The sequence below is a fragment of the Pseudorasbora parva genome, chromosome 7 (genome assembly GCF_024679245.1).
Source record: "Pseudorasbora parva isolate DD20220531a chromosome 7, ASM2467924v1, whole genome shotgun sequence".
Lineage (NCBI taxonomy): Eukaryota > Metazoa > Chordata > Actinopteri > Cypriniformes > Gobionidae > Pseudorasbora > Pseudorasbora parva.
Window position 1 is genome coordinate 7,706,958 of NC_090178.1, and position 13,744 is coordinate 7,720,701.

General features: G+C 36.5%; 1 protein-coding gene across 1 annotated transcript in view; it reads right to left on the reverse strand.

The window, feature by feature from the left end:
• thsd7ab (thrombospondin, type I, domain containing 7Ab) overlaps positions 1 to 13,744 on the reverse strand; it is a 177,804-nt gene that overhangs the window by 104,843 nt on the left and 59,217 nt on the right. The window contains exon 2 of the mRNA XM_067447927.1: positions 2,327 to 3,170. Coding sequence (XP_067304028.1) covers positions 2,327 to 3,170 — 844 coding nt within the window. The remainder of the gene's footprint in view (positions 1 to 2,326; positions 3,171 to 13,744) is intronic.

Consider the following 13,744-nt stretch of genomic DNA (forward strand, 5'->3'; position numbering starts at 1 on the left):
TAAAAATTATTTCACATTTCTACTACATTGATGACCCAGTTTAAATACAGATTCATCTTCCCAGTGGTAAAAAAGCACCCTTTAATGTTGGCTATTCAATTGTTTCTGTAAACATGACATTACCTGGAGAAACCCCAGGCTGGAACCCTCTGAATGTTTTTCTTTCAAATATCAAAGGCCAAACACTGTACGCCTGAGATACACAACCTATACGGCTGCACCAAAACTTTTTTAAATAACTACAAAACTCTTGGAACATTTAAAACTGGGTTGAAAGTGCTGGCATAGACTCCTGCCGTGTCACACAATCTGCTGCTGGGGAATATACAGTTGTCATTTCTACAGTTGAAAATAGACATCAAGCGTGGGAGTGCTTTGACAGCACAGCGGAGACCCAGACGAGTCACGCAGCCGTCATCCTCTTACTGTCAGCGGCTGACGGAGTGCAGAAATACGCCGGAATCCCTCGTTTTAGGACTCATTTAACTGCTATTAGCCAGAGAACCATTAGCGCTGCTACAATAGAGATGCAGCTAAAGAGAAACTAATACGTAATAGATTCCCTTTTAACACAGACATAAAAATGGCCAGTGTTTGTTTAATACTAATGGACATGCTGTAGATTGAGAAAGCCTCAAGGATAATATAAGCAGCGACCACCCTTATTAGACACCATATCAAATTTATGTGAGGGTCAAATGGTATACAAGATTGTTACAATGGAAAAATGAATTGAGGTTTAAGCATAAAGTAATATTTTCTTGAAAACATGCAATACATCCAATTTCTTGAATACATGTAAGTGTGCACATGAATTGTCAATTATTCATATGTATATATATATATATATATATATATATATATATATATATATATATATATATATATATATATATATATATACACACACATACACACACACACACACACACACACACACACACACACACACACACACACACACACACACACACACACACACACACACACACACACACACACACATATATTATATATATATATATATATATATATATATATACATATATATATACATATATATATACATATATATATATATATATATATATATATATATATATATATATATATATATTTAATACAAATAATTAATATGTTACTATTAATATTAGAGGTTTTTTGTGAGTTGCACCACAACACATTTTACAACATGAACTAATACAAATAAAATATCTAAATAAATATTAAAAAATAATAATAAAGAAATTACAAAAATGCACAACATAGAAGGGGTGTAGGTCATTGTACAAATTGCATTATGTATTTTTGAATACATTATTTTGAATAAACTTTTTATATTAATGTATTATCATCATCATCAACTTTTTTTGTCAGACTCATGGTTCATTTAGAGACAAAGACATAACATGCAACATACATTAAACATATTGTATTAGTATAATTAATATTAATAATGGTATTGATTCATTCATTAGGTTTGAGGGGAGTTTCCAAATTACAATCTGAACTAATACAAATAAAATATTACAATTAATTCAAAACATGCTCGTCAAAAAAATAAACAGTGCAGTGCTGCCAAATCGATTAATCACGATTAATCACATCCAATATAAAAGCTTGTGTTTTCATAATACATGTGTGTACTGTGTATAATTATTATGTATACATAAATACACACTCATGCATGTATATATTTAACACATTTTTATATAATAATTTATATATGTATATATACACACACACACACACACACACACACACACACACACACACACACACACACACACACACACACACACACACACACACACACACACACACACACTTTATATAAAGTATATGCATGCAAATAATTCTTAAATATATACATGAGTAAGTGTGCATTTATACATTCATAAAAATTATACACAGTACAAAAACTTTTATTTTGGATGTGATTAATCGTGATGAATCAATTTGACAGCACTGATTTATGTATTATAATCATTATGTTTTTGAGGAGTTATACCATATATTTACAATCTGAAAGAATTCATTAAAAATATATGTAAAAAATAATAATAATCTGTAATGCAGAAATGAAAAAAAGCATCAAAGTCATCCATTGTACGAGTTGCATTGCAACGTATTTTTTATCCATCATAAAGTTGTTGACCCATGGTCTGCATTCACTTAACTCTTATTTCCCAAAGCAAAAAAAAAAACTCTTTTAAGATTATGAGGTATACTGAATGGATTGCACTTCAATCCCTCACAACCTCATTTTTATTCATGTCAAAATAAATCTACGAGATCTTTAAATCTACTGGGAAAATTCACTAACCTGAGTGACACCGTACTTCCGTTCCGATGTACACAAACCACTTGTCGAGACCGGTAGCCCACTTCGATATTCCAGAGGTCATCTTCTTGTCGATTCAGCCTATTGCGGTTCCTTTTATTCTTGATAAGCTCGCGCATCTCCGGGTCTCTGTTTCCCTTCCTCTCTTTGCCTTTCCGCCGCCGGGCTTGGCGGACGGTGCGCGCGGGGGTGGCAGAAGAGGTCGGGGTCGGTGGTAAAGAAGGCAGCTTACACCCGCTCCAGCCGCCCACTCTCAGATTGAACACCGTCTCTCTGCCCTCGCAGGCCCTCGGCGCACACGTCTGGAACTCTGTCAGATTGGGGCAAGAAAGCCCACCGAAAAGCGGCGGCGCCACTATGGAGCGGACGCGGTTCTGCAGGCCCAGCCCGCAGGTCTTGGAGCACGTGGTCCATGGGGTGAACTCGGTCACCACACAGTCTTGAGGGCAGGGAATGAGACAGGCCTGTTCCTGCCGGGGTTTGGGCTCAAAGTACTCGCAGATGGCGTCATCGGCCGCCGAGCCATCTGCCCTGAGCGCACAGTTCACCTCCCGCGTCTGGATGCCCTCTTCGCCCTGCAAGCAAACACCTGTGCGGCCAATCCGCGACGATACAGGAACGCACTGGTTCCACGCGCCCCGTCGCCAGTCGTATAGGTCCTTGTGCCAGTCGCAGACACGGAAGCAGCTCTGCTGGTTGGCCGGCCGCGTGGACTGAAGGCAGTTTGTGTGAAGGGTCGTCCAGCCTTCCACATGAGCGCACCACACCGCTCGACTCTGACTCCCTCCTGGACCGCACTCGCTGCCCATACATCTGCCCCATGGACCTGAGGAAAAACACCATATGAATTACTGCCACGTCTAAAAGCAACATAATTATGCCGTCTCATGAGACACCTTTAAGATGATGCCATAATGCACTGTGAAGTTATTTGATATATTCTGCGTTATTATAAAATCTTTGTGCCATTTCTGTCATTTACAAATTTTGCAATTGTTTTGTTTTTGAAAGAAGTCTCTTACCAAGGCTGCGTTTATTAGATCAAAACATAAAAAATAATATTGTGATATATATTAAAAAATCTTAAAGAACGGTTTAATATATTTTCAAATATAATTTATTTCTGTGATTCAAAGCTGAATTTTCAGCATCATTACTCCAGTCTTCAATGTCACATGATCCTTCAGAAATCATTCTAATATGCTGATTTGCTGCTCAAGAAACATTTCATATCATCCATATTTTTGTGGAAATCATGATACATTTCTTTCAGTATTCTTTCTATTTTTATTCATTTCAATACACCCGTTTATATCCGCATTGTCCAGCCTGAAAAATATGCTTTTTAAAATGCCATTTTAAACATTTTAAACCACATTCATCAGTAAATTGCTGTCAGATTTCATTGGTTATTGCAAATATGAAATTTAATCTTAAAGTAACACTCCACCGTTTTTAGAAAAAGGGCTTATTCAACGTCTTTCATAAATATATAAATTTAATTGATTTATTAATGAATTATAAAAAAAAATGATATGTGGGCAAATGCATTTTTGTCTCAGTGCATGCATTGTTTTAGTTTGGCAGGGTCGCTGCTAGCTTAGCTTAGCATAATGAATGGAATCCTATGTCGCCAGCTAGCATGTCCTGAGTAAAAGTGATTAAAAAAAAAAAAAAAAAACACCTATTTACTTCTTGTGGCCTGCGTATTTGACTTGGGACTATATTATGGGGAAGTACAGACGAAGCACTACTTGGGCGCAGAGATATCACGCAACTCATTGCGATCGCTTAACAGCCAGAGGACGTGAAGATGAGAGCCGTGATATTATGCTAAGCTAAGCTAGCGGCGACCCTGCCGCTAAAACAATGCATGCACTGAGACAAAAATGCATTTGCCCACATATCAACATGTAGGAAAGAAGTTGAATAAGCCCTATTTCTAAAAACGGTGGAGTGTTCATTTTAGCTTGGTGAATCGCTTTGGAGAATTTGATGTTTCCCCATTCAAAGAGATAGGAGCTGCTCTTGCATGCCCCGAGAGGCGTTTAAAGATGGCCGCCGAGTAAAATTACTTAAATATATTTTTTATTACCAAAATATATAAACAATTATATGAAAAATTCTCACCCTGCACCATGATTGGGACATCTACAAAAAACATTTAAAGTCACACAGGGGATCAGTAATCTGATGGCAGTTTAGGAAATGACAAAAGCATTGTAGGCTTCTGTGCTAAAAATGTGCAATGTCAATAATCTACCAAAAAATAAGTAAATATATTTATTTATAAATAAAGATACTATAAAACTGGGAAGACATTTCTTTTAAATGTGTAGCACAGCTTTATAACGAGGCAACAACAACTGATAGATAGGACAGAACAAGATGGACTATTAATATTCATTTCCCAAAAGTAGCCTATATGATGCATATGAAGCAACATGGAGTCACAGCACGCATCGCTGCGCTTCTCGTTGGAAAGTTAAAAACACAAAGGGAAAAGATATTGATGCGTGGTGTATTAGATCTACGCAACAGTATGTTGAGCCTTTCCCGGTAACAGTTTTAAATTCAATTCAGTGCACTGTCTGCTATGGGGATATCTGTGTGCTTCTCCTTCGTGTTATTTCTGCAAGGCTTTAAACACGAGCAACTGATAAACTTAAGTAATGATTGGACAGTGACAGCTATTGTCCCGTCTACCACAAGCTCTAGAGGTAGTTTAAATGAGAATGCATGCATTGGCGATAATGCATTGTGTGAAAATGTGGAGAGTATGAAAACAAAGGTACCTCTTAAATGTATAAATGTATTGATTTTTTACACGTTGCATCAATACATTGTATCGTTACACATTTTATCAATCTATATCGATGTATTGTTACACCCCTACTTTGCACCAAACCTTTCTGTGTGAAGTGCTATTTGTGAGTTGCTGCCTGTGATCTGTACAACATTCCAAGTCAATGGTATCATGAGGTATCATTTGGTTCCTTGCCACCGTTGCCTTTTGGCTTGCTCAGTTGGGGACACCTAAATTTTAACTATATTACAGATCTGTCTGCAATGACACTATAATGTGATTGAAATTAGCTGGATAACATCACCGTTTTCTCCAGAGCCGGCTGTACAGCTGTGCATTATCTTCCTGTTAAACACTCAGAAGCTGCTTTGAAACAATTGGCCTTGTAAAAGGCTCTATATAAATAAAGGTGATTTAATTTGATGAGGTACCAAACTTGGTTTACTTACTGACTTGGAAGCAAGAGGCAAGTGGCCACTAGTGTTGGAAAAGAGCCACTGTCATCTTTTCAGACTTTAACATTTGAATAGGTTCACTTTTGTACCTGTAACCTGACTGATCCTTAAGATGATAATCCAAGTGTTGGCCTAATTAAACTATTTCGCTGTGAAGCAATTAGACAGTCAAAATGAGTTAATCAGTACCTGCTGCTACCGCTGACAGCATGGCAGTAATGAGCATCAAACTCGAAATGAAGAATGTGAAGAGAAACAGCAGCAAGGGCCTTGTACATGGGCTCTAATTTTTGGATAACGACAAATGCAATAAAGTGACAGAATTGTTACATTTTTTAAACGCACATCAGCTACAAAAATTCACATTTGAGGTTGGACTGTATATTATATATACATACAGTACACACACATATACACATATACTGAAGAAAATTGTTTTCATGAGCTAAAATCTAAGATCTAAGACTTTTTCTATGTACACAAAAGGTCTATATCTCTCAAATATTCTTCACAGATGTGTCTAAATCTGTTAGTGAGCACTTCTCCTTTGCTGAGATAATCCATCCACCTCACAGGTGAAGAGCATGATAAAAAGGAATATTATTAGTATTGTCAACATTTAAAATGCTGTAAATGGTTGTTTTACATAGACATGTTGATATGAAAAATCTTTGTCTTCAGATTTTTTTATATTTTTGAGCCAAATCTCAAACTGTCTCAAGCATGGTTCAATAAATTACAACTTTTATAAATGAAAAAGAAAAGCATACAAATGTTAATAAATACCTCATAATCTGTCTAAAAAGTGTCTATTTTAGTAAATGGCAATACTTTTTTTCATTCATACATTTTTAAAAGCATAGGAACAGTCTGTCAGTGAAAAAATGTCTGACACCATATTAAATCTGGCAATTGCACTGACAAATTTAATTTGTTGAAGGACCCCATTCAAGGTCATATTACTGTGAAGCCCATGACGTGCATGTGGTAAGATTTTGTCTCAGAATTGTTCAAATATTGAACTTTTTTGGAACAACTATAAAAGTGTTAATTTATGTTATCCTTTGCTGTGACACCACTATATTTCACACCATAGGACACATTTCAGTAAAAACAGTGAAAAAAATGACAAAGTTAGTCACCACTTATATTTTCTTCACACTACATAACAATATGCAAGTGGTGTTTTACAAAAAAAGAGCATTTTTACTGCTTATTTGTCAACTACCCATATACCTATACGTAGTATTGTTAGAAATGATTTAAGAATTTATGCAATGAGTGCGTTTCCCTATTTTAAGCTGAAAATAAACATACATTACTGCAAATAAACTTAAATTTATTCCACTCCAAAAGCTTTCATTATCTCCTTTCTTTTTTATGACAATTGTGACGAATATAAATTCACTACATTTATTGTGGTAATAGTAAATGGAATGAAAGCTAATAAAAGTAAATAATACAGTTTTGCCCCATGTCTCAAGAATCTGTGATTTAAAAAAACTGCTTAAACCAAGAATTCAGCAAACTCTGACAGCAAAGCATGACAAATAGAGATCTGTAAAGACAACAAGAACTGCGATTGTGCTTCAGGGGCTCAATCTCACAGCCACATTAGAAAATGAGGTTTTATTACCATTAATTTTCACTGTATTACATTAGCTGTGTCACCATAACTGAGTTTCCAGCTCACATTCCCCACATTCAGCAACTCCTGCATGATAAATAGTCGCCCCTGTAATGAGGCCCAATAATAATCCATCTGAGAGGGTTTTCTGCTGTAAACGCGGCCCATCAGGTCTCATCGTGTTAAACAAGAGCAGGGGAAATGGAGCTTCTGTAAAGCACAGTATGAAAAGTAGGCCTATTCAGATTTGTACATTTTCCAATTATGCCAGTGTGTCTTACTATACTACAAGGCCAAGTCAAAGTCTCTGGTTATCTGTTTTTGCCAGTTTATCACATGGCTCAGGTAAACTTTGTAAGTCTGATCATTAAAGTAATAGCATAGCACACCTTCTGCAATGCAATCTGACAGCATCACTACTTGTTTCCATTGCAAAAATAAGACATGAAAAAAGACTGGCTTCACAAACACCACTAATAACAGATAAAGCAACGCCTGCTTTTTGCGACTTTATTATTCACCATATCGCCCAGAGTTAGATAAGTCGATATGTGCCATTCTTATCTCTCTTCATGCCATAACTAATTGGCATTTTCCTATTTACATGTTGTGATGTGGGACATTGCGTACTAAGACAGACGGAAAATGAAAAGTTGTGATTTTCTAGACCGATATGGCTAGGGACTGTACTCTCATTCCTCAAGGAACCAAGGAACTTTGCTGCTGTACCATGGGTGGCATTACAGCAGCGGAATGATATTTCAGCTTTATTTCAAAAATAAATACAGCTGAAATAAAATATAAATAGGTGAAAAGGGGGGAAAATACATTACTAAAACTGAGATAAAAATAAATTAAAGCTATACAGAAATATAAAAACTAATAATAACAACAAAAATAGAAAATTACTAAACCTTAACCTTAAAAATAAAGGTAAATGAAAATATACAAATATATTTCTTAATATTATAGTAATATTATAAAAATAAAATATATACAAATATAATTATCCTATTTCATATTGTTATCTGAAAATAATAATAAAAAATATAATAGTGCTGTATATAAATATCACTAATACACAAAAAAAAAATTCAAAACCTAGTGAATTGTACGGAGCCCCTAAAGGGACGTGGTGGAGGAATTTTTTTAGGTGGGGAGGTATTTTTTTTCTCTAAACCTTTTGCGTTCCCTCGCAAAGACATTTGCGTTCCCTCGCAAAACTTTGCATTCCCATGCAAATGTCTTTGCGAGGGAACGCAAATGTCTTTGCGAGGGAACGCAAAGTTTTGCAAGGGAACGCAAATGAGTTTGTGAGGGAACGCAAAAGTTTTAGGGAAAAAAATACCTCCCCACCTAAAAAAATTCCTCCACCACGTCCCTTTAGGGGCTCCGTAGAATTGCCTATAAAAGATAGCACTGGCATTATTAGAGCACTATACAACAAATGATCTGATCTTGTTTTGAGGGTATTTTAATCCCAGAATGCATTGCAACAAGCACCAGGAAATCATTTAATGTTTTGGTTAGAGTCGACATAAATTATTTTGACACAACAAAAAAACAAAAAATACAAAAAACGTTACTGAAAAGAGCTCAATGTAATTTAATTGAAATAACTCAATGCTATTCAATATTTGTGTGATTATAGCACAAAAGGTTCCGGTGGTAAGACTCTCACTTATTTTATCCATAGAGATATTAACACTAACAATTAAACTTTTTAAGAAAGAACTCCAGTTACCATTTGTATGAAGAAAACTGGGCAGTTACTGCTGTGTCTTGTAATCTACTGCAAGATGTGTGCACTTGTACTGAATCTGAAGTTGCTCTCCTGTTTCAAAGCGTTTCAAATCAGTCATTTTGCGGTTTCACTCCAGTTGGCACGTTGCTTTAGAAGGCAGCCGTCTAAGTAGGCGCTAAACATCAAGATATCTCACTAGGTTTAGGAAGAGAACTACAGTGGTGTATGCAGTCAAAATGAACATCTCTTAGAACATATTGCAAATATAGCAGCAAACACTGTTCATACAGTGACAGAGAGAGATATCTCAGCATACATATCCCCATTTATGTCACAGACTTGATGACTGTGTGATGTGCTTCCTCCAGTGGTGGGAGGGAGCAGAACTGCTCTGGCTTCCTCAGGCTAATCGTCTTTGGGAAAAGCAAGAATAAACACAATCCCTACACAATTGTTTCCCTGAAAACAACTAAATGTCTCTTATGTTTCTCAACTCCCCCACAGGTTTACAAAGATGATTTCAAGACTGGTGGTCTTCAAACTTGACACGGGACATGAAAAGCTATCTGAAATATGCAAAAAAAAAATAATAATAATAATTTTAAATAGCGTGCATAAACTGTTTGTTCTACCTAAAATTGGTGTCTTATGAAATTACACCCTTCTATATGACAGATCTAGACTCCATTAAAGCCATAAAAAGTTAACAAGGTATTGGCAAAAAAAAAAAAGAAAGACAATATTGCAGATGTAAATATATGGTCTGCTGAACATTAGCAAAATATCTGGAGTCATTTAAAGCACCTGTAACTCTGTAAAGCCTGTAGGGATGTCCCGATCAGGTTTTTTTGCCCTCGAGTCCGAGTCCGAGTCATTTGATTTTGAGTATCTGCCGATACCGAGTCCCGATCCGATACTTCTATAATACATAAAAAAAGAATAAAGAAGAGCGAAAAAACGAACCAGGATGTTCCTTATTTTTTATTTTATTCACCTTATTTTAACATTCAACAACTCTAACAAACAGAGCACTTCTGTGAGGTAGCTTGAACAATCAAGTAATAAATAAACATAAATTCTTCACTTTTGGATTTTAGTGCAACAGTAAATATAAAAAAGTCCGGGACCGGAGTTGCGCAGAGCAGGAAGTACAACGGCGATATCAAAAGCACACCCAGACTCTCATAGATGCAGAACAATTAATTATGTTGGTGTGAAATAAACAGTTATGGAAATTAAATTAAATCTGCTCCCAAAAATCCTGAAAAATTCTGTTAGTGCCTCAGTGACAACTTCACTCAGAGAAGACGTCGACCTCAGCTCTCAATCATGACATCACACATTTTTACAGCATCAAATAACTAACTAAAACTAAACTTAAACACTTTAAATGAAATCATTGTGATGATAACTGCCTACAATGACATAAATCAACTTTGGGGAAAAAATATTTGAAGTGTAATTTGACTGAAGTGTAATTAACAATGCTTTTCATGTTTTTATAGGTCTAACATTAGTTTTTAACTTTTTAGGTAGAGAAATTGAATAAAGTAGGCTAATGAAATGTAAAATAGCTGCATATTTAACTGTTTAAATTAAAGAATAATCCTTACAAAAGCTATTCAATCAAGAGCAGTGGGTGATTCCTTATCTTTTGTTTGACATTAAACAGACAGCAGTAAAGGCTACTGCCCCTTTAAGACCTAATGGAAGGCTCTGCGTCGTCTTTCTCGACTGTATAAAGTCCTCTTAAGGCATATTCAGACTATGTCTGCTTGGATACTCATCAAGATGGACATGTTGACATACTTCTTGTGTGAGTTGGTCCGTTTAACCACAAGACTTGAAAGAGAACTCAATATTTGCGCGCTGTGAGACGAGTGCGCGCTTTCGATGATGCACAGAGACAGATCAGCGCGCGCGCTCTCATTCGCGTCTTCTGGCGAATGTACACGGGTGATATTAGCGCTGTTGTAATGTATCACCGAGGAGCCAGCACCTGTATCCATCTACAGAAACATACATAAAGCATTATTTTCAAGTTACAACCCATATTATTGATGCGTCATCATGCTCAGCTCACCCCAGAATATACATTATATCCGAGTCCTGATCGGGATGTAACGTCCGATTCCGATCGAGTCTGAAATCACGTGATCGGGCCCGATTTCCGATCATGTGATCGGATCGGGACATCCCTAAAAGCCTGATATATAGCTAAAAAGTGTTCTTCTTTTGCTAGCTGTACTACAGGTGTCCCTTAATGGTCTATTTTAGGACCTATTTTATTTAAAATATCCCTCAAACATGTCCAGGTGTTAACATTCTAAGGTATGCAGATGATACTTTGAGTTTTTTACAACATCAAAACCAAACACATGACAGTTTAATGTAATGTTAACCCACATAGTTAAGTAGTTTCTTAATTTTGATAATTAATCTGCTATGTCATGTTTATGACAGATGTATGACGGCTTGGTAGTGTCAAGTTGTCATGACAAAGACACTGACAGGTTATGATGCTATCACCAGACCAAGCTCAAAATTTAAGATTGAACATTGGTCTGGGGAGTCTGCTCTTTATTTTCTAATGCACAAGAGGCGTGATAAACAAGCTCAATTCAAATGACTTTGTACACAATTGGATAGTCCTTCAACCAATCAGACCACAAGAAGTGGCGTGATCAACAGGCATCGTTTCCCTATCTGTCATTGTGTTAAACCCACCAATAGCGCATTAGGATAAGCCGGTCTGTGATTGGTTCCCACAAAAGTGTACCAGAAGCAGTAGAAATGAATGCAGGGTGAAATCAAATTGGCGGCAGATCAGGCTGGGTTTACCCAGTCTACCTGATGTACAACATTATCTATAATCTTGCTCCCCCTCTTAGGGGATGCTTAGCCCATAACGGCAATGTCGGTAGGACTAGAGCATCTGCTAGGGGAGATTTGGTACCGCAGTATAGAAAAAACAGCCTTTGGTCAAACAGCTTTTTTGGTTTGAGTAGTGGGGATATGGAATTTCACAAACATTCAAAGCATTGACAGCTTGACATATTTTAAAATTGAGCTTAAGCACTGGCAACTATCAGAACAAATTTGCAACCACTAATGACTGTGTTTTAAATTCCTTGTTTTTATTACATTCCTGGATATATGTACTGTAATGTTCTATGCAGTGTATTGCAAGTTATTTTATTTGTTTACCTGCCCAGGGAGAGTAGATGTAAATTAGCTGTTTGCTAACTCTGGTGCTATTACTAAAATAAACAATAAAGTAAAGTCATATTTTATACATCACTCTCTCCACACTGTTCTTGAGCTAATCTGAAGCCACACAAAATTAGGAGGTCTTTCTAACTCTGCAGAAAGTTGCCGACTTTTGCGCACTGTGCGCCTCAGCATGCGCTGCCCCCGCTCTGTGATTTTACGTGGCCTACACTTCGTGGCTGAGTTGCTGTTGTTCCCAATTGCTTCCACTTTGTTATAATACCACAAACAGTTGACCGTGGAATATTTAGCAGTGATGAAATTTCATGAATGGACTTGCACAGGCTATCATGGTACTACGCTTTAATTCACTGAGCTCCTGAGAGCGACCCAATCTTTTACAAATGTTTGTAGAAGCGTCTGCATGGTTAGTGTTTGATTTAATACAACTGTGACCATGGAAGTGATAGGAACACCTGAATTCAACGATTTGGAGGGGTGTCTCTGGTTCAGTAGTCAGGGCATTGATCAGGGATCAGCCCATTGACTACTGAACCAGGGAGCTCAATGAGACACACCCCTAATACTTTCGGCAAAATAGCATATATATATTTAATTGCTTAGTTTTATGGTTAAAAGTAAAAAAATTGTGCAGGGCAAAACATATAATGAAATGTAAAACAATTCTAATGATTGAGTCCATAAACTATGGATAATGGTGTTTTCCTTAAAATATTACTAATATAATATAAAAGTAATTCTTATGTTTACTTGATAAAACAATGATTAAAAATTTCACAGCAAAAAGACACATGAACCATGAGCTGAAGGTGGGCATTTTGACAATTGTTCTTTTAAAAAATCTGACAATAGAAGCATGTAAAAGACTGCGTACAAGTTTTGACTTGCGGGGAATCAAATATGAAACAGCACGCTAAATTATACATTTAAAAAAGATGGACATAATTTTTCATGACTAGAAAGGAAATTCAATGAAACTGAATTCGAATTCAAAATATTTTTTCCCTTGAATTTCAAAATACAACGAATTTGTGATATATACCGCAGATTGTGGTCATATTTCTATCTCCCCATGCACAAGGGGTTCATTGAGGATCAGGCCTGCAGCAGGTCAGGATTGATCAGTAACACACACATCATTATCTTCTGTGCTCAGAGACGATGCCAGCTGTCATGATAAAAGGTAATTCAGGCTGACAAAGTGCTGGTCCATCAGTGTCTGACAGGTGTGTGAGAAACAAGAGTGCAGACAATTCAGACTGTCAGTCAAGCAGACCCACAGTCCAGTTCACAGAGAGAAATATTCAGTGGAAATACATTACCGCTTTTACCAGTAATAACATGCATCTGATAGATGGGTTAGAGATTGTTCAAAAAAATGCTTACTTTTTTTTAATGGTGCTGCAAAAGTTAGCACAAATGAGTCAAATAAGAGGCACAGAGAGAGACTTACTCTTTTTTAGCCAATCAGAAACACTCTCTGCCACAAGAGTTTGGATGGCTGCTGTTTAAAGAGAGTGTATGTGAAATGGTTAAA